This window comes from Balaenoptera ricei, chromosome 14, assembly GCF_028023285.1.
Source record: "Balaenoptera ricei isolate mBalRic1 chromosome 14, mBalRic1.hap2, whole genome shotgun sequence".
Taxonomy (NCBI): domain Eukaryota; kingdom Metazoa; phylum Chordata; class Mammalia; order Artiodactyla; family Balaenopteridae; genus Balaenoptera; species Balaenoptera ricei.
Window position 1 is genome coordinate 67,015,022 of NC_082652.1, and position 27,979 is coordinate 67,043,000.

At 46.9% G+C, this 27,979-nt stretch overlaps 1 protein-coding gene across 2 annotated transcripts in view; it reads right to left on the reverse strand.

Annotated features, from left to right (window-relative positions):
• LOXHD1 (lipoxygenase homology PLAT domains 1) overlaps positions 1-23,622 on the reverse strand; it is a 219,867-nt gene extending 196,245 nt beyond the window's left edge. For both annotated transcript variants that reach the window (XM_059894273.1, XM_059894272.1), the window contains exons 1-4: positions 23,493-23,622; positions 17,190-17,304; positions 10,517-10,597; positions 8,430-8,614 (exon numbers count right to left, since the gene is read on the reverse strand). In XM_059894273.1, the coding sequence (XP_059750256.1) occupies positions 8,430-8,614; positions 10,517-10,597; positions 17,190-17,304; positions 23,493-23,622 (511 nt within the window). The remainder of the gene's footprint in view (positions 1-8,429; positions 8,615-10,516; positions 10,598-17,189; positions 17,305-23,492) is intronic.
• Positions 23,623-27,979: the final 4,357 nt, after the last annotated feature.

The following is a 27,979-nucleotide window of genomic DNA, read 5'->3' on the forward strand; positions in this document are numbered from 1 at the left end:
TTGAGAAAGGGAAGTTGCTGGCCTGAGATCAAGAAACAGAGGAGGCGACTACTCAGGGTCATGGAAGTTCACCCTGACCTTCGTTGTAGGTGCAAAGCGGAGATAATAATAGACCTTACTTCCTCAGGGTGTTATGAATTTTAAATAAGATACTAACTGTAAGGTATACGCACACGAAGACACAGTCTGAAGAAGGATTTTGTCCATAGCTAGTAGGTGGCATTGTTGGGATTTGAACCTAGGACTCTGTGACTTGAGACGGGAGCTCTGAGCCATCATGCCCTCCACCCTCTTTGTGAATACCCTGTACTATGGCAATGTCTGTCCTCTCTTGGACTCTGAGCACCTTGAGGGAAAAGACCATGTTTTTACCCTGACCCAGAATCTAGGAGCAGGTCAGGGGGCATCACCAATGGCAGTTGCTAATGGTGAGGCTTCAGTTCGAGGTCTAGGAGACTGACTGTCCTTAGATCCTGGCCAAGGGCTTTCATCAGTGTGTAAATGTCAATGCCCCCTCTGGGTTCTGGGTGTCAAAAGGGTGAGCCATTCCAGACAGGATGAAATAAATCCTCCAGGAAGGGAATCAGGTGTCCATGTCAATGGAGGTGGGGGAATGCAAAGAAGCAGATGGCAGGAGGGAAAATTCGCCACACTTCTGGAACGATTCGAGAGTCAAGACTGTGTTTCCAGGTATAATCAATACAGATATGCTGAAAAAGCAGCTGCCAACCTTCCCCAGGCCCCAGAAGGTGCCAGGACCCCTGACACCCATTCTAAGAAGGAAATGAGCATAGAGATGGCTGCAAACTCCCTGTTCAAGCTGCATATATATCTGAGATGCTTAATTAGGAGGTGTGATGTCTGCCTGGATCATTTTTTTGTTGAGAGGTGGTGGAGAGCCAGCCAAGATTGGGACACCCACACCTGCTGACTCACATGGGGATGAGTCAGGAGAATCCATAGGTTTCTCCAGCAGCCTCTAAGTCCTGGGCAAGGACTGAGGACTTGGGGTGGAGACAGCATTTTCATCTTTTCTTCCAGGTGATTATGGTGTAGGGTCACTGTTAAAAATAGTTAATGAGAATTTAGGGTGCATTAAAAGAAGCAGGACATAAACCAAATGTCCATTAACCGACAAATGGATAAATACAATGTAGTATAAATATAAAAAGGGATATTATTAGGCCATGAAAAGAAATGAAGTACTGATATATGCTATAACATGAATAAACCTTGAAAACATGCTGTATGAAAGAAACAAGTCACAAAAGGCCCTGTATTATATGATTCTGTGTATATGAAATGTCTAGAATAGACAAAACTATAAAGATAGAAAGTAAATTAATGGTTGCCTAGAGCTAGGGAGTATTGGGAGGGGTGTGTTGTGAGTGACTGCTAAAGGATATAGGACTTCTTTTGGAATGATAAAAATGTTCTAAATTTGATTGTGGTGATGGTTGCACAACTTCACGAATATACAAAAAACCATTGAATGTACACTTTAAGGGTGAATTATATGGTATGTGAAGTATATCCCAATAAAGCTGTTAACAAAAAAACTAGAAAAAAAGAAGCAGGACATCAAGGGACCCTGAATAGCTAAAACAATCTTTAAAAAGAATAACAGGGACTTCCCTGGAGATCCAGTGGTTAAGACTTTGCCCTCCAATGCAGGGGGTGCAAGTTCGATCCCTGGTCAGGGAGCTAAGATCCCACATGCCTCAGGGCCAAAAAACCAAAACATAAAGCAAGCAATATTGTAACAAATTCAATAAAGCCTTTAAAAATGGTCCACATCAAAATATCTAAAAAATAAAATAAAATAATAAAATAAAAAGAAGAACAAATTTGGAGGTCTCACACATCCTGATTTCAAAACTCCCACAAAATTACAGTAATCAAAATGGTGTGGTACTAGCATAAGGACAGACATTTAGACCAATGGAATATAACAGAGAGCCCAGAAATAAACCCTCATATATATGGCCAAATGATTTTCAACAAGGGTGCTAAGACCATTCAATGGAGAATGGTCTTAACACAGTCTTTTCTACAAATGGTGCTGAGAAAACTGAATATCCACATACAAAAGAATGAAGTTGGACCCTTACCTTTCACCATATACAAAATTTAATTCAAAATAGATCAACAACCAAAATGTAAGAGCTAAATCTATAGCACTCTTAGAAGAAAACATGGGACAAAAGCTTCATGACATAGGATTTGGCAGTGACTTCGGATATGACACCAGAAGCATAAGCAACAAAAGAAAAACTAGATAAATTAGACTTCATAAAAATTAAAAACTTTTATGCACCAGCAGACACAAACAGCACAAAAGGCAGCCCATGGAATGGGAGAAAATATTTGTAAATCATGTCTGATAAAGGGTTTATATCCAGAAATATATTCTGGATAGACTCTTACAACTCCACAAGAAAACAAACAACCTGATTAAAAAATGGGCAAAGGACTTGAATGGACATTTCTCCAAAAAGATATACAAATGACCAATAAGCACATGAAGAGATGCTCAACATCACTTATCCCCAGGAAATGCAAATCGAAACCACAGTTGAGATACCACCTCACAACCATTAAGATGGTTATTATCAAATATAAACAAATAAAAACCCCAGAAAATAACAAGTATTGATGAGTGTGTGGAAAAATTGGAATTGCTGGTAGGAATGCAAAATGGTGCAGCTGCTGCGGAAAGGAGTGTGGCAGTTCCTCAAAAAGTTAAACATAGAATTACCATATGATCCAGTAATTCCACTTCTGGGTATATATCCAAAAGAACTGAAGGCAGGAACTTGAACAGATATTCATACACCAATGTTTACAGCAACATTATTCACTATAGTCAAAAGGTGGAAACAACCCAAAGGTCCATTGACAGACAAATGGATAAATAAAATGCGGTCTATACATACAATGGAATATTATTCGGCCTTACAAAGAAAGGAAATTCTGACACATGCTACAATGTGGATGAACCTTGAAGATACTATGCTAAGTGAAATAAGCAGTCACAAAAGGACAAATATTCTATGATTCCACTTATATGATGTTCCTAAGTAGTCATTTTCAAAGAGACAGGAAGAAGAATAGAGGTTACCGGGGGCAGGGGGGGCGGGATGGGAATACGGAGTTATTCTTTAATAGGTACAAATTTCAGTTGGGGAAGATGAAAGAATTCTGGAGATGGATTGTTGTGATGGTTTCACAACAATGTGAATGTACTTAGTGCCATTGAATGGTGCACTTGAAAATAGTTAAGATGGTAAATATTATGCGTATTTTTCCACAATGATTTTTTAAAAGAAGCAGGCAATAAACATTATGTATATTTTTCCACAAAAATTTTTTAAAAGAAGCAGGCAATAGAGTCAGGGAGGCCCTCTGCACGCTGTTCTGATGAGGCCCCATCTGAAACACAGGGTTCTAGCTTGTGAGGCACGTTCTTGAGGGGCAATGATAAACCAGGGCTGCTCAGGAGCCAGGTTGGGGATGAGCCACAAGACGAGAGGCTGAGGAACCTGGGGGTGCAATCCCGAGAGGAGAGAGCCCTGTCTTCCTACAGCCGAAGGGCTGACGTGAAAACCTCCTGCGCCGGGTGAGGGGAGGTCTGAATCAGACTGGCAAACATCTCAGGGAGACTCATGGGGGTTTAATTTCAGGCCGATCCTTCTGACAACAAGTGCCGCTCAGCAGTGGGATGGGTTGCCCTGGGAGGTTGGGCAGCATCCCCCACTCAAGAAAGGCTAGATTTAAACCAAGGCTGGAGAAGCAACTGGGGGGGATGCTGTGGAAGGACTCCTGCGACAGCAGGAGACTGGGCCAGCTGACCTCCATGAGCCCCTCGCTCTGATCCTTCAGGCTCTGATCTCTCAGGTGCCCTTGGTCTTGCCCTGTCCAAGGGGCAGACAGAAGGCACATTCCACCAACAGCTAGTAGCCCTGCCTTCGAGTCCCAGCTCTGTCAGTGATTGGCTGTCTGATCTTGGATGAGTCACCACCTCCCAGGCCTCAGTTTACTCATCTGTGTAATTAACACCTGTCTGCCTTCCCTCACCCCCACCCCTAGAAGTGTGGCAAGGACAAAGTGAAGCAAAGACTCATGAAGAGGAGAGCCCAGACACCTTCGCAGCCCTCCTCCCCTCCCTCCTGGCCTCTGCTTTCCCTTTCTCTCAGAGCAGGGCTGGTAGTGTTTCCAAGGATGCAGTTTGCACACCACTGGTGGTACGTGGGATGCTAGGGGTGATAACATGAGGCTTATCTAATGTTGCATATTTATTTTAATATTTGCTAATTATCCTTGATATTTGTAGCAAAGGATAACAATAAAGTTTTTAATGATAGAGATATAGACTTTCTTTTTAAAATATACTTACAAGTTAATATAAGTTGTAAAAAGTGAGTTAAAGAAGAATAATAATAACGAAAGTGATATCTGAATAAAGCAAAAGTCTTGAAGGAGGAATGTGAGTGGCTGGGATTTGGGAACCCCAGATGGATTGGGGAGATATAACAGCCTGGGCCCCCAGGCCTGGTGATCAGATGCAAAGAAAACCAAAAGAAAAAGCCTTTTTGGTTGGTCCTATTGCCTGGTTTCCTTAAGGTGCCAGATTTTACCAACCGACTGACAATTAAGAAATAGAACTAGGTTCTTGGATCCTCCATCCACATGACTGTCGACTTCTACCTCCTTCTTCTTGAACCTGCTGTCTCTGTTCATACTCATGCCAGTGGCTCCATGAGGAAGAGGACAGTCCTGACTCAGCCATTCCCCTCAAGGTGGTAGGAATATGTTGGGTCCCTCCCCCAAAGTATACTCAAACAGAAGCCTAGAGAGGAAATGCCAGGCTCTGTGCCACGCGGCGAGGGTGATATTCTTGTCCAGGGCAGCAGTTCCAGTACACCTCGGCTTAGCTTCTGCACCAGGGAGGGCAAGCTCCCCTCAGGCACTTGTGTCTTTAAGCATGATATGCGAGATCTCCTGTAGAGGAACCATCTAGAAAACTAATCAAGGCCCAGTCCCCTCCACTCCACTATTATCTGCTGATCAACTTGGTCAAAGGGTCAGTCGGTCAGTCTGGAACACTTACCTTCCCTGAGGAGCTGGAATGAAAGAAGGTTCCAGCTGATTATTAGCCAGAACATTGGGAGATGGCCCTTGGGGGTGGAGAGAGGGGAACAAGGGGAGGAGGGCATGGAATACACACTGAAAATGCCCCCTTTCCTCTCTTCTCCTTCTATTGTGGCTCACATCCCACATTTTGAAATATTTTTACCTGTCAAACTATGAATAAAGAAATAATTATCTTCCCCATTTTGATGATCAAAGACCTCCGAACACCAAATTAGTATAACTCCAGGTGAAAAGAAAAGAAACTTAACCTTTTGTTTACCAATGCAGTCCCTGAATATTTGAAGATCATGTTTTTCATTCCCTCTCCCAGAATCTAGCCTGGAAATATTAAAAACCCAATGCCCCCCAGCCCATAAAGGAGCAGGGAGCCCAGCTAGGCAGCCTGATTCAGAGACTTTAAGAAAACACTACCCTGGACAGTTCTTGTGGAAAGTTGGGGAACCACTGAGTTACATTCATTCTTTCTCAATGGTGATTTTCAGAAGCTCTTCTCCTAACAGTGGAGCAATGGATTTTCATGTGACCAAAGCAGAAGGTAGGATAAGGAGCTAAAAGGAGGGAAAAGGCCAAGAAAGGGGAAACTAAGAGAACAAAAGAGAAAGATGGCAAGCTTGACAATTTGCTAAGGATTGATCCTGATAAAGAGACTGGATCAAGGATTAAAGTGCTTAAGGTCTATAGGAGAATTGGTGAAATTCACCCCAATAGAAAAGACAGGCACAGGGGGCATGGGCAGACAATTCACACACACACACACCACAAATGGCCAATAAACATATGAAAATGTTCAACCTCACCAGTAATCAAAGAGAGAACATTGAAAAGCTCCTTTTCCAGAATGGCATCACCAAAAAACCTACAAACAATAAATGCTGGAGAGGGTGTGGAGAAAAGTGAATCCTCCTACACTATAGGTGGGAGTGTAAACTGGTACAGCCACTATGGAGAACAGTATGGAGGTTCCTTAAAAAACTAAAAATACAGTTACCATATGATCCAGCAATCCCACTCCTGGGAATATAACTGGAGGAAACCATAATTCAAAAAGATACATGCACCTCAATGTTCATTGCAGCACTATTTACAATAGCCAGGACATGGAAGCAGCCTAAATGTACATTGAGAGATGAATGGATAAAGGAGATGTGGTACATATATACAATGGAATATTACTCAGCCATATAAAAGAACGAAATAATGCCATTTGCAGCAACATGGATGGACCTAGAGATTGTCATACTGAGTGAAGTAAGTCAGACAGAGAAAGACAAATATCATATGACATTGCTTATATGTGGAATCTAAAAAAAGGGTACAAATAAACTTGTCTACAAAACAGAAATAGAGTTACAGATGTAGAAAACAAACTTACAGTTACCAGAGGGTAAGTGGGGGGAGGTATAAGTTGGGAGATTGGGATTGACATATACACACTACTATATATAAAATAGATAACTAATAAAGACCTACTGTATAGCACAGGGAACTCTATTCAATACTCTGTAATGGCCTATATGGGAAAAGAATCTAAAAAAGAGTGGATATATGTATACATATAACTGATTCACTTTGCTGTACACCTGAAAGTAACATAACATTGTAAATCAACTATACTCCAATAAAAAATTAATTTAAAAAAATAATAAAAACTCCTGTTCCCATCCAGCTGGGAAATTAAACAATACTACCAGCTGTTGGCAAGGCCGAGTGGAGTGGGTGCTCTTGCACAGCTGGTGGGATTGTGCACTGATGGGTCCTTTCTAGCACACTTTGGGAATACCCATTAAAAGCCTTAACCCTGTGTATTCTATCTGACCTAGAAATTCCACTTAGGAATTTATCTTAAAGAAAGAACCATTTATCTGTGCAAAGATTTAGGTGTATTATTCATAATAGTATTATTTATAATAACAAAAAATTTAGAGGGGGAATCCTGTATAAATGTTCAACTATAAAGGATTCAATGAATAAATGATGGTATCTCCCTACACCAGAATGCGACACAGCCATTACAAGTAGGGGTGTTGAGTGACATTTAATGGCTTAGAAATATACATGCTCTAAAACAGGGGATGTTGTAACAGCCCATTCTTTCAAACTATATATTCATAGAAAAGACTAGAAATAAGTGCGCAAAAATTTCATCAGTGACGTTTTTCCAGGTGATGGGATTACAGGTATTCTTCTTATATAATTGTGTTTCCATATTTTCTAAATTTTCTGCAATGATCAAATTTGGCTTTTGTAGTAAAAGATGGATAACATATCTTTAAAAAAAGAATCAGTGAAGTTGCAGGTTATTGTGATGGGGACCACAGAGGAATAGGGCAAGTGTTCAAGGTCAGCTGGGAGGTGGGAGATAAGAGGTAGACAGAGAAATTGAGAGCTGAAGTCCATTGGAAGAGAGGATATGTTTATGTGCTCAGCTGGGGTGCAAGAGCCAGTGGCACTTGGAGACCACTGGGTACATGCTGGGAGGTGAAATGTGTTCTACTGGGTGACCATGGGAAAGTCACTTCTCTTCTCCTGGCCGCCAAGTTCCTTTCCCCTCTGATGGCCCATGACTCTGTGCAAGCAGGCTATTATGATGATGGTACCCACATGTGATGTCCCCTTATTTGAAAAGACAAATATGTTCAATAATGGGGTGAGGTGAGGTCAGGACTTTAGGTGACAAAGGAGTGATAAAATAGGACATGAGATACAACGTGTATTTTTACATGCTTTGATCCCCTGCTTCCCATTTTTCCTGTAGAGCTAAAAATGACTGAATTTAAGGATTTGGGCCAGAAATGTACTTGAAATAAGTTGTTTTACTCCTCATAAAATCAGGAGGAGTTGGGGACAGCACGATGGAACTCTGGAAGCTGTAGATTCCGATTCACATCCACCATGCCCCCCTGGCTGGAACTCACCTTCCTTGGGCATCAGAAGAAAAGCTAGGGAATAGGAAGACAGGGGAAACTGCCTTTGAACTCAGAGGGAACCCTCCGTAGATACATACGCATCAACAAGAGCTGTTGAAATCACAGGGTACGCTCAGGGCTGCGCCCATTCCTCCATCGCGGCTCCAGGGCCTCCTGCATCTCCCACTTCCATGAGCCCCCAGAACGTGCTCTTGGGAGGGACCCAAGGAAAAGCTGGGGCTTCCTCTGGGCCCTAGCCAACAGGAAGAGGTGGCAAGGGGTGATGGGGCAGCCCAGAACAAGGCAAAGGCCTGGGTGAGCCCAGTGCAGGCAGGGAGGGATGGCGGGCAAGCCAGCCTGGGCACTGACCTCTGGGCATATCCATGGGGTTGAAGCTGGCCAACAGGTCGCGACACCACCGGCGGTCACCCTCCACCTTGCTCAGCCAGTTGTTGCAGTTGAAGTAGTAACGGAGGTGAGGCCGCTTCATGTCGGTCACAATCACATGGTCCAGGTACCAGCTGGCGTTCAAGCCTGTGTTGTCATGCTCGATCCTGGTGCAGAAACAGACACCCACACCGTCACTGGCAGAACAGAAACGACGCCCCTTCTATACTGAAATACCCCAATGTTTGTTCCAAAGAGAGGTTTAATCATTTTGATGTTGTTGTTACTTTACCTCTCAGACCTCAGTTTCCTTATCTACAAAGTGGGGACTCCTTGCAAGGTGGATGAGCTTATGAATGAATGTTGCATCGTTACATTGCCCACAAGGAAATATTGCCTTCCGTGGAAAATCCAGGATTGCTCAGGCTTGCAGTGGGACCATCTTGAGCTTCCCCTCTCTCCCTGACTCCCAGACCCACCCCCCCCAACCCCAGATACTCAGTCCCACCACCCAGAGGATCCCCCATGGCCACATAGACTGGTGTTACCCCATAGAAATATCACATGAGCTTCATGTGTGAGCCAGATAGGTAATTTTAGATTTTCTAGTAGCCCCATTGAAAAAGAAAGACACTGGTGAAACCAATTTTAATAATATATTTTGTTTAATTCATTTATCATTTCAGTGGGTATCCGTGTAAACATTTATTAATGAGCTATCTTACATCCTTTACTTCATACTAGTTTTTCAAAGATCTGGTGTGTTTTTGCACACACAGTGCGTCTGGTTGGGCTAGCCACATTAGAGTGATCAATAGCCCTGTGGGGCCAGGGGCTACTGTGCTGGGCAGCAGAAATCCAGACTCTTCAAAATCTGGCCCCCGTTATCTTCTCCCACTTCCTAAAGTCCTCTTCATCCTTGGCAGTCCAGTTTTCTCTTTGAGGCCCAGTTTCTTCCCCAGAACTTGACCCTTGGATGACCTCACTTTGCACCAAGCATCCCATCACAGTGAGGCCTTACAACTTGCAGGTCTTAACGGGACAACCACAGTCCAAGACAGCACACACATGGATGACACACATGATATACGCAAGGATGCATGCCTCTGCCTGGCATGGAGCCTGGCACATAGTGGACCTCAGCTTAGTGGTTGCCTTTCCCACACACTGACACCTTCTTCCCGACCCTCCCCCATAAGAGCCCCTTCCCTGTTCATAACCCCCTTTCCCCACACAACCTGTGCCAGGGCCCTCATAAGTCCCTTATTTTCCCAGTAAAGAGAGTTCATGGCCCTATATTTTCTAGTGGGAGGGGAAAAAAAACAAGGACTGAATGGAGGCAGCATTTCCCTTCTGTCCAGGCCCTCTAGTCTGGGTACAGTCAGACCATAAGTGATCTTGACATGCTGGCAAATGGGCATGACTTGATTGGGGGTGGTAGTAGGTGGAGGGGGGCAAAAAGGGGCAGTTGAAGGCTGTTCCTCAGCAACCAGGCTGGCAGCGTTATCCGTCCCACATTCACAAAAACTCCACCAGAGAGAGCAAGAGTAGGGGAGATCTCTGTCAACAGGCATCCTGCAATGTGACCTGGCATCTCTAACACTCACTGGGCGCTTACTGTATGCCAGTTAATATTCTAAACACTGACTCATTGAGTTCTCACTAACTCTAATGGTGCCCTAGGAGCTGGGCACCATTATTACAGACAAGGAAACTGAGGTTTGGAGAGGAAACCTTCCCAAAGGCCCACAGCTGGTAAATGGCAGGGCAGAAATTTGAACGAAGGCAATCTGGACTGAGTCTACTAACCACTTTGCTAGGGTTTTTCAGAGCATATTTCCCAAGTGTGTGAAAACTTGTCTCAAGTTGTCTTAACTCAAACAAGTGAAACTCTAATGGGCAAGTTTAGGGAACAATGACTCAGAGTGGGAGGGAAAGATCTGGGCCTTTGGTCACCCCTCAGATGACGTCAGGAGAGCAATCAACACCCAAAAGTGCCAGTAGTGAAATCAGTTCCTATTCTACTTGCCTTCATCTCACCCCAACCTGGTCAGGGACCAGATTCTCACCTGATTTTGTAGATGAGGCCCACATTATTGGTTCTCACCCGGAACACATCGATGTTGGCTTTCTCAAAGGCAGATTCGCTCCTGCAATGAAGGTATGCACAGTTAGCACAGACCAGCACTTGGCTCACAGGCCCTGGAGGAGAGCCAAAGGCTGGCATCCCCCTACTTCCTCCACCATCCCACTCCAGGAAGTGCTACTGGCAGCCAATCCCATTATGAGATTCCTTTCTGACATGGTTTGGAGAGGTGGAGGGCAAGGATGGTTAGTATTCATCCCTTGCTTTCATGCCCAGGTTCTTATGGGATCCTTGCTATGTGTCATTAAGGCAAGCATGGTGGGAAACATTAGCCCCATTTTACAAACAAGTAAATTGCTAGTTGGTAGCAGAGCTGGGACCAGAACCTGGCTCTCCAAAGTCATGATCCAATGCTCTGTGGTTGCTCTGGGTTGGGAGAGTGGAGGAGGAAGGAAGGTGTGATAAATGCCATGGTGCTCTTGGGTCTGCAGGCCTCCTGGCCTCTCCTCCTCACCTGCCTTGCTCTTGCTGGGGAGAGTTGCAATGGCAGCCCCAAGTGGATGCAGACCTTGGGTGGGGGACCATGGTCCTGCCATTCCAAGGAAGGAAACACTCAACCCAAACCAGCGACCAGGGAAGTGTGGGCAGTGAGGGAATGCATATCTGGCATCCTACAGACGGTGCAAATAGAAGCAAGTGCCCCTGAGATGTTTCTCAATGAGATGCCCAAGCAAGTCCAGACTCGGGAGTGTCCTAGCATCCATCAGCTTAGACACCGGAAAGCTGGAGCACCGAGTCCTCTGGGAGTGGAAGCCTGAATCTCACGTGGACATCTGCTCTGTCCTCTGTGTAGGCCAGGATGCCCGCCGCTTGAGCCCAGGCCTGCTTGCAGCTCTTCCTGCTCCCACAGTGAAGGCCTCACAGGGCTGAGAGCTGTGGACCTCCCTCAGTGCTCCTGGCCAGGGCTTTCAGCACCAGCACACAGCCCATGGGAAAAGAAAAACGCAGAAGATATGTCTGTTTATTGGCCATCACGTGTTTCAAAATAAAGAGGGAGGTGAAAGGCCTTCTCCCCAAGGCAGCAAAGGCTCAGACTCTCTCAGTAACAGAAGGCTTTTAAGGTTCTAGAGACCCAGAAGCTGTGATTCTGCAAACAGACCCACTCTGGCAAACGGTCTGGTCTGGGGAGATATTTCCTTATGGTGGGCACGTCATGAGACATGGGGCCCAGGGCCCTCGTAAAGCAGTGCAGAGCTCACAAAATCAGGTGAAAATGTGCACCAAGGCCGCCTTGTCAGGGAGAAGAGCCCCCAGGGGTGTAGCCCGGGGAACAGAGCAGGAGGAGAGAGTGGCGGGAACTTCCGGGTTTTGCTGGAGTGAAAAGTCCCGCCCCCAGGCTGGCGACATGGACCTGTCAGAATCTCACTTCCAAGGGTGAGTGACAACATGGCCTGTATTCTGTTGCAGAGTCAAAACAGTTGTTAAACGACTTGCAAAACACATGAACATCGATTATGTGCATCAGGACTGTGTGAATGGGAAACAAGGAAATGAATAAGAGGTATTTTCTGTTTCAGTATACAAGACAAGGAAATCGATTTTTAGAATAGACAGGAGTCTCTATATCATATAAATACCCTACAAAGCAGTCACCCTGGGAAGCTCTATGATGGAATATTATGCAGCCATTAAAAAACCTATTGTGAAAGAGTATTTAATACAACAGAAACAGGTTTATGAAATAGGCTTAAAAGAAAAAGCAGGTTAAAAATAGAATGTATAAACAACAACCAATACAAAAGGACACCAAGTTCATTTAAAAACAATAAAGAGGGGGAGGATTTATACAAAAACATCATGTCTACATAATAAGACTATTATGAAGTGCTGGTTATTTATTCTTGTGTTTATTTTTTTCAGTTTTCTGAAGGGAGCACATCTTGTTTTCGTAATTATGAAAAAAGCACAGTCCCCTGTTTCAGAAATCCCTGCTCCATCCGGCCCACAGCTGCTTGTGGTGAATTCTTCGGAATGAATTTGAGGCTCGCTGGGCTTCATCTGCTGAGGGTGCATGGAATTTGGGAAACAACCAATGCCAATGAGTAGGGGAAGAGGAGGGTGATTTGGAAAAGAAAAAACAAGGTGTGATTTGGAAGGAAAGCAGCTGGCTTCTTAGGGTGCTTCTCATAAGAGTTCCAGCTTCAGCAGCTGCATCCAGCAAGGGGAGCTCCGCACCTTCAAAAAGGCCCTGCGCACGCGACCAGGTGGAATGTGGATTCACACTTTCCAGCATGTTTGTTAAATAATTGACCATGCTGCTTTACAGTCACTCAAAAAAGAAATTTTAAAAAGCGAGGTGGAAGAAGGGAAGCGAGGAGGAAATGTTTGCCAGGATGGGCAGAAGGCGTGCTCCACGCTGTCTCAGGACCACACTGGAGCATGAAGGGCATCACAGGATGTGACGCAATCATCCACGGTGTTTACAACATGGAGACCAATATCCTGGCGGACAAGAGCAAAGCCTTCTGCATTGCAGGGGTCTCTCTTCAGAGAAGGGAAAGCAAAGGACTGCAGAGACAGGGCTCTACAGACTCCCTCCTCTCAGGGAGGGGCCAAAACAATCCCAGATGAGCTCCAACCCCAGCCCACTTGGGGTCAGACTCCGAAATCCCCCCTTCCAATAAGTCAGAATACAAATGCTGGTGGGTTTCAGAAAACTGACTGAAGGTGGTGTGGAAATAGCAAACGACAGAGGTCCCTGGCCAAAGAAACATCAGAAATAGACACTTCTTCACACTTCCTTGTGGGAGATGGCATGTTTTCCACTGCTCCTGGTCAATCCTCAAATGCAGGACACAGCTCCCTGCCCGTGCCTGCCGTTCCACAGGGATCCCACCCTTTCCAGGCAGCACAGGGCATTTTAGCTGCCCCCTGGGCAGAGCCAGCAGGCTAAAATGCCAGGATTCTCCCACACTCGCAGTTGGTGAATTCTCAACAGGAGAACCGTGTTCCAGAAGATACATGAGATCCCATCCTTTTGCCATATCGTAAACATGTGACTCATTGTTGGGGGTGGTCCTGGGTAATGGGGAAGGGGGCTTCCTCTGGGATCCAGAGCTGTTGGCACTTCGCTAGTGTGGAGGTCAGGGCAGAGGTCAGCTAGCAAGGGAATAGAAGTGAACGTGTCCCACTCTTTGCTGACTAAAAGAGGGTCCAATGTGTGCCGAGGAATTTAGACCCCAGACCGTGAGGGTGAGAACAATCAGGCACCGAGGTTCTTCTTGCAGCAGGAATTATTTTGTACTGGAGAATAAAAAATCCTAATAAGCCACCCGGGAGTAGAAGATACATGCCTGGGGCAGAGGAGAAAGGCCACAAGAAAGAGTGGAATTGGTGGGAGAGAGAAGAAAGAGGACGAGAGAGAGGCAGGAGAGAAAGGTGGGGTGAGAGACATGGCCAGAGGCTGCAGAGAAAGGGGTCGGGGAGAACTTCCAGGAAGGGTGGTGGCTTAACTTTAAGACCTTGGTGCGGGCAGGCGGGGGGTCTATCTAGTATTCCATTTTAAGTTGTCTGTGTTGCTTCCATGTGAACTCTGGCACCCCGAGTTATCAGTGAAGTCTGATGCACACCAAAATGCCTTGTAGTTCGTGTGTGTGTGCGTGTGTGCATGTGTGTAGGTGTGCATGTGTATATGTGTGCTTGCGTGGATGTATGTGTGTGTGTTTGTGGGTGTAAAACAAGGAAAAGGAGCTCAGTTCCAGTTGACACATGGGTGTGGGTGTGGGTTTGGGGTGACACAGCGTGACGAGGAGGGTACCGCAGCAGACAGTGAGAGGAGAGGAGATTTCAAGACCAGTGGGCATTCTGAGCCAGACCCCAGGGACTGCTGAGGGTGAGGGCTGGGCTGGGCTAACTGCATCTAAATCTCGCAGAGCTCGATGACCTCCGTGGCCGTCTGCATGTTGGTTACACGGCAACCTGGACTTTCTCGGAAAGCAGTGCTCCCTTCCCAGACTCGAGGTCTCCATCTTGAATTGGAAGGGTCTCAGATAGTGAGGATTGTGTCTATCTGATTCTCTTTATAGACAATTTCTCGGGTCTTGCAGCAGCCAGACTCTGGTCTCCTCTTTCCCCGTTTATCCTGCTCACCGCGGCCAGATTAACCCTTCTTGTCTGCACAGTACGTCAAGCCTCCACAAGGCCTTCTCCAGTCTGGTCCTCCCCTGCCTTTCCCACCTCCCTCCTCTCTGCCCCTCCATACAGCTGGTAAGTCCCCATCCGGCCCCCATTGGCTTGCAGTGTCCCTTGTGGCCTCCATACTTTTTCAAGCTGTTCCCCTTCATCTAAAGTACCCCCTTTCTGCCCCTCCTCTATGAGTCCTTTTCACCTGTCGAGGTCCAGATCACATATCCTTCCCTGTAAAGTCCTATTCTAGCCACACTGATACCAAATCATTTAGTGAGCTCTGTTTGCACAGAACTGGGATAGATGCTGCAGGCACAGAACAGACCTCCCATCATCCTCTGGCTCCACCTAGGCACCCCTCTATGCATCACCTCTCCAGCCTCTCCAAGGACATACAGCTGATGCTGCAAACGTGCCTGTATCCCTGAAACGACCCATTTCCTGCGGGCTCCTGAAGAACCCTCTGGACCAGCTGGATTGGGATCCTGGCCTAATCCGTGCCCCTGATGCCCAGCCTGGAGCAGGACACAGATACAGGAGAGACCCCCACCAGCAGACCCATGGAGTAATTGGGGGGAAGTTGATTCCTACATGCAGGCTATCTCAGAGAAGCTGGCTGCCTTTGTGTGGTTTCAGAACCACCCGGAGACCTGCTGGCCCTGCCAGCTCAGTCATGCCTGAGACCATTCTACCGTGACGCAGCCTTTCCTTCCCATTGAGAAGGAAGGCTGGAACTCAGACTCCCAGGGAGAGGGGACACAGTGACAGACCTTCACATGGGGTTATAAAAGTTGACTCTGGGGACCTTCCTGAGAAGGTGTTTTGACAGAGGAAAAAGGTGAAGGGGGAAAGTCTGAGGATCCAGGTGCATGAAAGGAGGAAAGGCAGTGAGGAACCACCACAAGAGGGGAAATGGCACATTTTGTTTTAAAAAAAAAAAAAAAAGACAGGCTGGGGACTCCAGAAACGAAGCTGGCCAACTCCCCAGGGTCTAGTGGCTTCTCCCTAGAGGGGTGCACTCTGGGGAGAACACATGGCAGAGAGGATGGACATTTCATGTATTCTCTTTACCGTGCCCACAGCACTGGAGAAAAGGGCTTCCACAAGCGGGTCACTCGGCAGTGTAAGCAGTACAAGAAGGCAGGTACCCTGTTCTGCGGAAATGGACAAAATAGGACGTTATGCCTGCCTCAACGTTGCTGCATTTACACCAGAGGTTGCCTTCAGGGTAAATGTGTTCCCCTGGGCCTGGTCAGTCTGCTAAGCACAGAGTGTGGATCTCCTGGCCTGTGGACCCACCTTTCTAATGCTTCCCCTGCCGCCCCTGGAGGTGCCAAGCTATAAACTCCAGACGTCACACCCTGGAGCCCCAGGAGGCCTTCAGGGGAGTCTCCCACACACTCTCTAGGGCCACGGGGTCATGTGCTTGAGGAAATGTCTGCATCAAGACCCTGGGGTTTGAGGACCAGCTTTACCATCAAAAGCTCCATGACTCAGAACTGCTCACCACTCCCCTCTAGGCCCCAGATTCCCCGTGAGCAGGTTGGAATAGATTTAGTTGTTTTCAAATTTTTCTTGGTTACAGAGCCCTTGGTGCAAAGAGAATCTGACTGAGAAACTCGTTGGATATGATAAGCATAAGTCAAGCTGCTCCAGGGGGAGGAATGCTAGGGTATTGGGGGCCCAAAACCAACTGACCAATACCCTGTTCCACTCAGCACAGGGTGAAAAACAGCTGCCCAGGCCACCAGTAAGGCCCCTGGCCATCTCTGGAATTCCATGATTCCGCTAGAATGTTGCCATGTGTAGTAACTGTGTGTGCACATGTGTGGCGGAGGGGATGGAAAGGAAGAGACAGCAGCCTCTGCTCTCAGTGGGACACAATGAAATGGAGGGCACAAGTGTGCACACACAAACACATCTACACAAACACACGCACTGACTTGAGTGTGCGTTAGCGGGCAGGCAGGTTCAGTATGATGCTGGTCCCAGGTGAGACGTAGGTGCAGAGCATTTAAGCTCATGGCTCCCTCACATGCATGCCTTGTCCCCTCTTCCCAAAAGTCCTATGAGTTTGGTAAAATGAGGATTATCACTTCCAGATGACATATGAGGAAGCCAAGGCTTTGGATGCCAAGAGATTTGACCAAAGTTATATGGCAACTAAATGGTAAAGCTGGGCCTAGACCAGGTTTCTTGATCCTGAGGGCTTATTCTCCCACATCAAAGGACAGCTAATATGAATTCTTGGGAATTCTGAGATCCAAAGTAAGCATTACTATACACAAAAAAATCAAGAGAGGAGCTAAGGAAATCACTGGGAGAGGCCTGGCTGGCACGTGATCGGTTGTTAGCAAGGCCCACAGCACTTAATACACCTGTGGACACACCTGTCTTCTCTCATGGGTTCCAGAACTTTATCAACCCCCACTAACAGCCCAGGACCCCACCAAGGCTGAGTTGGTACTCACTTGCTGGTAAGATGGAGCTTGGGAGAGAGCCCATTCTCTCCAAAAATGGTGATGAAGACATTGGCATCCGTCCCTGCGCCACGAACATCCCCCGTGGCTGTGACCACCTCGTACACTGGAGGAGGAAAGAAGACAGACCGCAGGCTCAGAAGAAAGTCCAGAATCCTACGTGGGCTCGGAGAAGCCACAGCTCCTGCCGGAACCACAGGGGGATGCCCAGCCACAGAGCACGCTCTGGACCCCTGCTGCAACCCGCAAGCCTCTGAGCCAGGGTCAGACCCACACCAAGCCCTGCTGTGAGACCACAGTCTCCCACTTGATGCGGCACATTCATTTTACAGGTAAGGAACCTGCAGGCAAGGGGACACAATACATAATGTCAACACCAGAGCCCAGCCCAAGGCCTCCCAATGCCTGTCTGTGATCTTTCCAGCACAGCACATGGGTGCCATCCTAGCCAAGACCTTCTTCAGAGTCTGCCCCTGGCTCTCCCCTTTCTCTCTGCCCTCTACACAAGGCTGCCTTGCAGGCCTCACTTCCTGGGACCTCCTGGGTGTTGCCATGGCAATCTCAGGATAACACATCTTAGTGAGGGGGATGCAGAACTTTGCCAGTGAGTCCCTGTAGGCAGGGGCACTGATTTCCCCTCTCTTTGTCCCCTTGAAGCTTGTTCTGTTTGCTGTTGATGTCTTTCCTTTTGATGTCCCTGGTTCTGATGAAGGTCCCCGTGAGGGGGAGAAAGGAAGCAGTACATTTGCGTGACTCCCTGTCTCTTGTGGTAACCAAAGCCTTCATTCTTCACAGTCTACACCACAGGGATTCCTGATCTGCAAACAACTCCTAGAGCCCTCCCTGAGATAACTCCAGGACCTGAAGTGTTGCCCAGATGGTTTGCACATATACAAGGATGTTTCCAAACTGAGTGTTCATAGGAAAATGATCAGCACGGTGGAAATTCTAGAACCACATCACATGAGAGAAGACATATAGGCCTGGAGATGCCTGGTTTAGAGAAAGGAGTCTGGGGTATGGGAGAGGGATAAAGAAACTACCTCCATAGCTACTCCAAGTGTACACAGCTACTTCTCAATAAGACACTAACCATTAAAAAATGATAAATTAGACAGTTAAAATTAAGACCATCAAGAGAATGAAAAGGCAATCCACAGACTAGAAGATATTTGGAATGCACACACAGGCATCCCACCATAATACCTTGTTTTATCACAGTTCCCTTTATTGTGCTTTACAGATATCGTGTTTCTTACAAACGGAGGGTTTGTGGCAACCCTGTGTCAAGCAAGTCTATCGGTGCCATTTTTCCAACAGCTTTGCTCATTCCTGTCTCTGTGTCACGTTTTGGTAATTCTCACAATATTTCAAACTTTTTCATTATTATATTTGTTATGATGATCTATGATCAGTAATCTTTGATGTTACTATTGCAAAAAGATTGACTTGCCGAAGGCTCAGACGATGGTTAGCATATTTTTTAGCAATAATGTATTTCTAAATTAAGGTATGTACATTTTTTAGACATAATGCTATTGTACACTTAATAGACTACAGTATGGTGTGAAACATAACTTTCGTATGCACTGGGAAACCAAAAAATTGGTGTGACTCGCTTTATTGTGATATTTGCTTCATTGCTGGGCTCTGGAACCGAATCCACAATATCTCCGGGGTCTGCCTGTCTCCAAAAAAAAGGGCTCATACTCAGAAAATGTAAAGAATTCACACAAATCAATAAGAAAAAGAAAGACCACACAATTGCTTTAATGGGCAATAATTTGTTTTAAAGATAAACATACACTTACCATAAGACCCAGAAATTCCCCTTTTAGGTATTTACCCAAGAGAAATAAGAACATGTCCACACAAAGATCTGCACACAAACTTTCATAATAGCTCTAAACTGGAAAAACAACCTAAATGTATCAACAAGTGAATGAATTAAAAAAGTGTGGTATATCCATACAGTGGAATCCTACTCAGTGATAAAAAGGAATGAACAACTGACATATGCAATACGGATGAATCTCAAGCACACGATGTGGAGCAAAAGAAGTCAAACACAAAGCACTACACGATATGTAATGCCAGCTATGTGAACTTTAATCTATTACAACAGAAAGCAGAGCATGGTTGCCTAGGGTTGAAGTTAGGGGGAACTGCCTGGGAAGAGGCACATGGAACTTTTGAGGGATAATTTAAATGCCCTATACATAAATGGTGCTAGTGGTTACACAGATGTATACATTTGTCAATACCCATCAAATGGCACATTTAAAGTAGATTCATTTTATTGTTAATTATATTTCAATAAAGTTGAAAAATGGGCAAAAGACTTAAATAGGCATGTCATAAAAGAGGATATCCAAATGGTCAATAAACATAGGGGAAAGGGCTCAGCGTCATTATTCATAAGGGAAATGCAAATTAAAATTACCATGAGACACTACATATACTCACCAGAATGGCTAAAATTAAAAAGACAGACAGATACTAAGTATTGTCAAGAATGTGGAGCCATTGGCGCTCTCATACATTGCTGGTGGGAGTATAAATTGGTACAAGCCCTGGTAACTAAACATAAGCCCACCCTATGACTCAGTGATTCTACTTCCAATTATAAATCCAAGAGAAATGAGTGCATGTGTCCATCCAAAAACGTGTACAAGATCTGTAGCATCTTTATCCATAATAGCTAAAAACTGGAAATAACCCCAAATTCCATCAACAATAGAATGGTTAAACAAATGGTGATATATTTATAAAATGCAGTAGTACGCAAATAATAAAAAAGAACAAGCTATATAACGAGTCACAACATGGATAAATCTCTTGGATATAATGTTGAGTGAAAGAGAAGCTAGACACACAAAAAAGTGTGTACTGTGTGATTCCATTTATATGAAGCTCAAGAGCAAAAAAACTAATGTATGTGATAGAATCAGGAGGGCCATTACCTCTGGGAAGAAGAGTAAAGGAGGTTTCAGGAGGTTAGAAATGTTCTGTGTCCTGTTCTGAATGGTGGTTACACAAGCATGCACATGTGTAAAAATTCATCAGCTGTTCCTTTTTGAGTTTTGTGCTATATATATATATATATATATTACATATATAATATATATGTGCACATACATATTATATATATTCTATAATGTGCTGTATATACATATATATAATATGTATATTATTCCTCAATTTAAAATTTTTAATTTAAAAATTTCAGACAGCTGAAGAACTATCTTAGAGAAGACAAATATCTCATGGAAGACACAAAACTCTGTTTGGTCCAGAGAGGAGGGTCCCAACTAGTAACATCCCCTGGTCAGCACAAAGAAGAACTGTCAACAGCAACAAGGGTTGCTCCTAGCACAGAGCATGACAAATGGGAGATGCTCGATAAATAATTACATGGATGAATGAATGAAAAAACAAATGAATGAATGAAACAATCAATGAAATGAATGTGGACTATGGAAATAAATTGACCAGTATGTAAATCTCAGTTCTACCATACTGGCTGTATGATTTCAACCAAATTTCTTACTGATCTTCATTTTCCTTATCACTGAAAGAGAGAGAATTTCTTCCTTGAAGGATTATCATAAGGATTCAATCAAATAAAACAAAGTTTTCAACTTTCATACTCATTGACCTAGCATATTTCCACTTCTGGGAATTTATCTTACAGACACTCCTTCACAGTTGGATGAAAGATATTCATTCCATAAGTGGTAAACTGTTACCATCATCACATCACCATCATCACCACCATCATCATCTCCATTGTTGTCATCATCAACATCAATATCATCTTCAACATCACTACCATCATCTCCATTAACAACATCCCCAAGAAGGAAGGCTGCCTTGGGAAACTATATTCCAACAGACTCTGGGTAGCCCCCTGTCTGGGATACAGGAGAGAAAAGGGTCCCAGGGCTAGAAGCTTGTGCAGGATGGCCTCTGAGGTCCCTTCAGATCCCAGATTCTGGTAGGAGTCACTCTCTTGCCCTCACGGGCCCTGTATTAGTCAGGAGGTAGACCAGTGCACCGGCCTCAGCCTACCCTCAGAGCATGGAGGGAGTTGCTCTCCTCCCTCTGGCTGTTGGTAAACTCCAGTGTAGCCTGGAGGCGACCTGAGGAACAGAGAAGGAAACCTAGGCCTTTCTCCTCTTCCTTCTTCTTCTTCCCCATCACACTCATCAAGATTCTCCACATAATGCAAGAATCCAGTGCTCAAAGGGAGTAAGCGACACATCGTTCTAGAACAGAGAGGGTAACAATGACAGTGCAGGTAAAGTTCAGAAAGTGACTACTGTCAGAATCATACACATTTATCGCCCAGTCCTGTAGCTGACTGCGGAGTCAGTGGGTCTGTGTCTCTTAGAAATGTCAGCATGGCACCCACCCTGGCTTGCTCTTCTCCAGCTATTTTTAACAGAGTCAAGATTGGACAGTACAAGAGTAAGGACCAGCCAGACCAGCAAGATTCAAATCCTAACTCTGCTACTTACTAGCTTTGTGATCTTAGGCATGTTACTTAACTTCACTGTGCCTCAGTTTCCTCACCTGAAAAAGCAGATTTTAAGAACCCAACCCACATTGTTGGGTTGTTGTGAAGATTAAACTGATCCACATGGGTAAAGTGCTCAGCATGATGCCTGATGCATTAAATACATGATTCTACTGAACAGCATCGTGACCTGAAGTGGGGACTTGTCTTGGGAACCGTTGAAGTTCTTGTCTCTCCTGCTTGTGACCTTGTTGAAATCACTTCAGTTCTCGGAGCCTCAGTCCTTAACCTGAGACTAATCTCACCTGCCTTGACTGTTCTCGGGGATCTTGAGGATTCAAAGTGAGAACGGAAGTGAAAAGGCTTTGAGAAGGGTAAAAAGAAGAGGGAAGCTGCGAAGGATCCTATAGTCACACTAAGGCAGGCAGAACCCATGAACGGAAGTGGACGGGACGGCGGCTGTGAGAGGTTCTCGAGTGCTCTCACCAGCAGTCGTGTTGGCTGGGGCAAATCACCCCAAAGCTGAGAGTATTTGTTATGGGTGCTGCCCGCCCATCTAGCCTCAGTGCCCCTAGCCCCAACCAGACAGGGCTTGGAGCACACGTGCTGAGAAAAGGCGGCAACACCTCACTTGTTCTAGGTCCTTCTTTCCTCCCCACAATACCCACCTCCACCCCAGAAGGTGCCCAGGACAGCACGCCGGGAAAGGGGTCTCAGCAGAGTCACAGCCTCATAGTGCCATAGCAGCGACCACCTTCTCTGAGCGTGGGTCTGTGCTGGGAGCTGGATTAGGAGTCAGGACAAATAAAGGAGGGCCCCCCACCCCCCACACAGAGGTCAGGATGGCTGAGGCCACAAGCCCAACAGCATCGGATATAATCAAGGAACTCCCAGCAGACAGGAATTAAGGAGGGCAAACAAGCCCATGGCAGGCACAGAGCAAGCATTCGATACTTATCTGGTGAATGAATGGGGGAGTCTGGTGCGTACAGGGAGTAGTGAGCCAGTTTAGAGGAAGCGCTGAGAATTTAAATGCCTTCAGGGACCAGGCAGGCAGCATTGAGGAGTAAAACAGACCTATGAGCGATCAAGTCCGCTGCCTATGGGCATTCACAGTCAGTCATATTTTTTGTAACTGTAAAAGTAAAACAACACCAACAAAAACAACAAAGCAAAAAAAAAAATGCTGTCTGCAAGCCAACCCTGGCTCCTGGGTCCCCAGTTCACCCCTTCTCTGGTTTACCTGACAAGGAGGTAGAGCATTTCTAAGCAGCTCCCATACACCCCAGAGGAAAGTGAGGCTCGAAGGGCTGGGCCCTGGGTCCAAAGCACCAACTGCCCTCCCCATGTGGGCCAGGGCCGTCGCCTTGCAAAGCCCCAGGCCCTCACCTCCATCAGCCGCAGTGGGCAGCGGCCTCCAGCCCCTGCTCGGCACCTGCTGAGTGACCAGGTCTCTTCTCACAGGCCTCTGCACAGCCTGATGCAGGCCACACCTCAGAGACCGGGCGGGAACATGGCTTCTGGGACGTGTAGGACCTGGAGAGCGTGGGCACCTCGGTTCTAGTCTAATCTGTGCCCATAAGACTCTGTGACCCTCGGTACAGTGGGGGCCCCAGTGTACCCCAAGGGGATGTAGTATAGACCCAACAGGGTAATCCACGAGAAAGGAGTTGGGTTGGAACCTAAGATTCCTCCCTCGACACCAGGGACTGGATCATATGGGCCGCGCTGCCCCTGCCTGTGCCCCCGTCCCCGCAGGCCAGGACCGCGCCCACCTCTGGCCTTGTAGTACTCGTGCTCCAGCTCCCCCTCATCGTCTTCCGAGGCGTAGTTCAGCAGCTCCTGTTCGTACACGGCCAGAAAGTCGATGTCCTTCTTTCTCCTCTTTTTCTTCTGGGGCATCATTTTGCCCGCTGTCCCTTCCTGCCACTCGCTGGCTCACTGTGCCCACCCCTTTGCACCTCCTTGGACCCGCGGCCCTCTCACCTGGAGCTCCCGTGCACACGCCTGGGTGGGCCAGAGCCCACACAGGCCCACAGAGCTGTCCTGCTCCCCTCTCCTCGCTGGCCCCGGAGCAGAACCTCAGTGCTTTATCTCTGCCCTTCCTGTCTCTGGCCCCCTCTCCCTGACCACCTCCTCTGCACCTGCCGTGGGGTTCTCTTTGGGTCTCATGACTTATTCATGGGGACTGAGGACAGGCTATCCTCCTTACCCCTCCCTTCCCCACCTGCCCCCCTCCTCCTTTCATGGAGAATCAGGTGACATCAAGCCCTTGGCATCTGTTCCCTACCTGGCCTCACAGCAGGGGCAGGTGGGGCCTCTCCCATAAAGATGCCCCAGCCTCACAGCCCCAAGGGCCATGAAAGATGCCCCCAGGGCCTGAGGCCTTTCTGAGGAGGGCAGGGCCCCAAACAAGCCAGGCCCCCAGGACTCAGAGGACTCCATTTCTCTCTATTATTCATGACCTCTGCTCATCTTACGGGGCGGGCAATGTTTTTACTGGATCCTTCTCGATCTCTCTGCTTCCATCTCCTCAAGACTGCCGGCTCTGGAAGTGGCCATTCAGCCAGGAGAGACCTGCTGCTCTGATGAGCACTCAGACCACTCACAAAGTGTTTTCTGAGTCGTGAGTTCCTGGTGTTGCAGCCACAGCCAAGGGCACTGGGAAAGCCCATCGAGTCCTAGGTGACCCCCATAGTGCCCCGACAGGCCGGCAAGATTAACCAGCATCTGTTCTAACAAGAGCTCTCCATTTACCCATATTGCCCTCTGCGCTTACAAGGAGGTAATAGAAACCCTGAGAGCTCACCTGGATGCCCACCCCACTCAGCCCTTACCTTCCCTGCAGCCCCACATGGGGATTCTGAGTCAGAGAGAGAGAACCAGAGGCCCCTCTCTACCTCTGATCAGCAAGAAAGTTTCCCTTAGGGCCACTGGACTCCTCTTCCTTGCTTATTTTATTTTATTAAGATTTTATTAAGATTTCTTACAACCCGAATTTAAGATTTCTGTGTAAATCCTGAAAGCTAGAAATTTTCAATCCACTTGGAACTCTCATTCCTCTGTCCTGGAGGCGTGAGGTCATCAGACAAAACTGGTCTGCCCACCACCTCCTGGCTGTGCAGCCTGGGCAAGCCTGTCTCCCCACCTATAAAAGGGAGAGAATGACTCATTAAAGCATATTGAGCCCTTGGAGAAAATACTCAGTAAGCAGAAGCCTCTGGAAGACAGTAGAAGCTTAATAAATGTTCATGACTGAGGATTTCTCTCTTTCTTATTTTGTATGGCGGGGGCGGGGGTGGTGGGTTGTGTGTGATGCTTCGTTAGCATCTCAGATTGTCCCAGAAGCCCTCCTTCGGGTCCCGTAGACAAAGACCAACCGCCGGTGTCCTCCTTCCTCTGTGGGTCCTGACCCACACTAACACATCAGAGACACTAGTGAACAGATGAAAAATCCAGTTTCCTGGGAGGACTGTCTTGTAAGGCCCTGCTTACTTGTTACCCATCTCCCGCCTCTCCCAGCCTTGAGCTCGGTGGGGGCAGGGCTGGTGCCCCCTTGCTCATGTTAGGTTCCCAGTACCTATAAGATGCCTGGCACACTGTGGCCTTCAGTACCCCTTTGTTCAGTGAATGAATGGATGCACGAATGAACAAATTGCAGCAGAGCTCTAAAGCAGCTACAAGGAAAACAGAATGGGCTGAAAAGAAAACACACTTTACCACGATATATTGGTAAAGTGTTCCAGAACCAATATCGTTCTGAGCACATTGGCCTGGAGAAGAGGACATTTCAAGGGTCTACAAATGTGAATGATTGTCTAGACTAAGGCTCAAAGGGCCATCTTACACCCACAGGTGGTGATTACAAAAAGGCAGGTTTCAGCTCAATCCAGGAAGAAGGATGGGAGCACTGCCTGGGGTGACAGTGTCACAGGAGATATGAGGGCTGGATCTCATTGCTTGTCTGCCTACAGCAGGGGGCGCTCCAGGGGCCTTTGTGGATTTGGACCTGCCAGACTCTCCATCAGGTAGCTGGGACATTCTATGACACTGAGTGACAGGTGCAGGTGCACAGTGAGGAACCATGACAGGCCACCCAGCTAGTGGTCACCGTGATGCGTCAGCTCTAGGCTCTGCTGCAGAACCTAGATCAGACAGAGGGGGCTCTGTCCCAAGACCACCAGGGACTGAGGAGGGCAGGAGAGCCTCTGCCCGCCATGCCTGGCCCCCCAGCCTGAGGTGGGATGCAGACAGGAGGAGGGAGCTGGTCTGCAACAGCCACAAGACTTTCACGGCTCCTCTCTGTCATCTCTGTGTCTCACAACCTCTCTGCCCGGAGCTGAGCCCACCTACAGTCCCCTTAGCCCCAAGCAGCAGCGCCCAGGAGCCCCTGGCACCACCTCCCCTTCTCTGTTCTCAGTCTCCTACCCTCTGAGATGCTGTCAAGGTCAATATTTCCTAAGGTGGGATTCCAGGACTCTGGACTCGACTCTGCGGAAGCACTCATCAAAATGACGATTTCTGATCCCTTACCCCCAACCACTGAATCAAAATCTCTGAGGGGGAAACTCGGAATCTACATTTTCAACAACCCTCCTCTCCTCCCAGGGGTTTTTCTATGTACTGAAATTTGGAGCCACCGTGACCTATACGTCCCAGGTGAACTCACTAACTTGATCAGCTCACCTGGGCCATGGGGGAGCATTAACAAGCTTCCATTCCGGGGTGCACAGCCCCGGCTGCACATCAGAGCCACCTGGAGAGTTTTTAAATGCTGACGCCTGGGTTGTCCCAGAGATCTTGATTTACTCAGTCTGGGGCAGCCTGGGCAGTGGGAGTTTTCAAAGCTCCTGGGTGACGCAGGACCTCCAAGCAGCAGTCAGCACTCACATCCCTCCCCAGAGCCTGGGGCAGCTTTGTGTTTTGGAGCCCCCCAAGTCCCTACCAGGGGAAGGCATTTCTGGCCCTAAACGTCATCACTCAGGAAAGATCAACTTTACCTTTGCCTCTGTTCTGCTGAGGGATGGTGTAGGGTCCCCTCAAAGACTGAATGAGGAATAGGAGTGGAGTTTAAGTGTGGGTGACGCACGCCCCCTGCTGGCACCATGTGGTTTGACCTCTGTTGTTAATTATGCATTCGGTTCTTCAGGATGGAGACCTTAAAGATTACTGGGAAATCACTAGGGACATATCATTTTTCATGAGGATCCATTCAGAGAAAAAAAATGAAATAAAGTGTTCATTTTACATGAGGACCCATTCAGAGAAAAAATAATTTAAATTATTTTTGGAATTTTTTCAAAAAACTGAAATCAAAATATTTTTAGAGAACCCCTTGGCCTTAGAACACAATGATTAAGAGAGCAGAGTCTGAAACAATACCAAGTGTTGATGGGGACGTGGAGCAACTAGAACTCTCACACTGCTGGTGGCAGTGTAAAATGGTACCACCACTTTGCAAAAGAGTTTGGCACTTTCTTATAAAGACCCTTCCCACATAACCCATAATTTCTACTCCTGGGTATCTACCTAAGAGAAGTGAAAATATATGTCCACACAAAAGCTGCATTTGAATGTTCATAGAAGCTTTATTCATAATAGCCACAAACTAGAAACAACTCAGATGCCCATTGACTGGCCAAGACTATTCAGCCATTAAAAAAGGGAAGAAGAGGTGATACATGCCAAAACACGGATGAGTCTCGAAAGCATTCTTCATAGCGAAAGAAACCAGTCAGAATAAACTACATGCTGTCTGATCACATGTATTTGACGTTCTAGAAGTGGTGAAACTAGCCTAGTGGCTGTGGGGGCTAGGCACGTGGGGAGGGGATTGACTGGAAGGGAGCACGAGAGGGCGGTGCTGGGCCTCAGGCTCTGCCCTGTCTCTCACTGGCCTGCCTCGTCTGCTGTCTTCCACTAGGAAAGCTTATCTGGGCCAGGCCCCCAGTGCAGTCCTGGCTACTGACCCAATCCCCATCCCAGGCTCTTTGGTGTGAGGACCCTGCACGTGTTTGGCTTGGGAAAAGGTGCTCAGGGCATGATTTGCAGACCTACCTTCCATCCCAGGCAGAGCGAGGTCTGTGTCAGTCACCTCGTCCAACCTAGGCTTACCATGAGGCCCTGAACATGAATGTATACTTCTGCACTCTGATGAAGCTGACACAAAGGGCAGACAGGATAATTATTGGGACCCCAAACTTCTGCTTAAAGGAGGCGCCTGTTTATCCCATTGACCACTGGTGCGTGTGCACAAATGCAT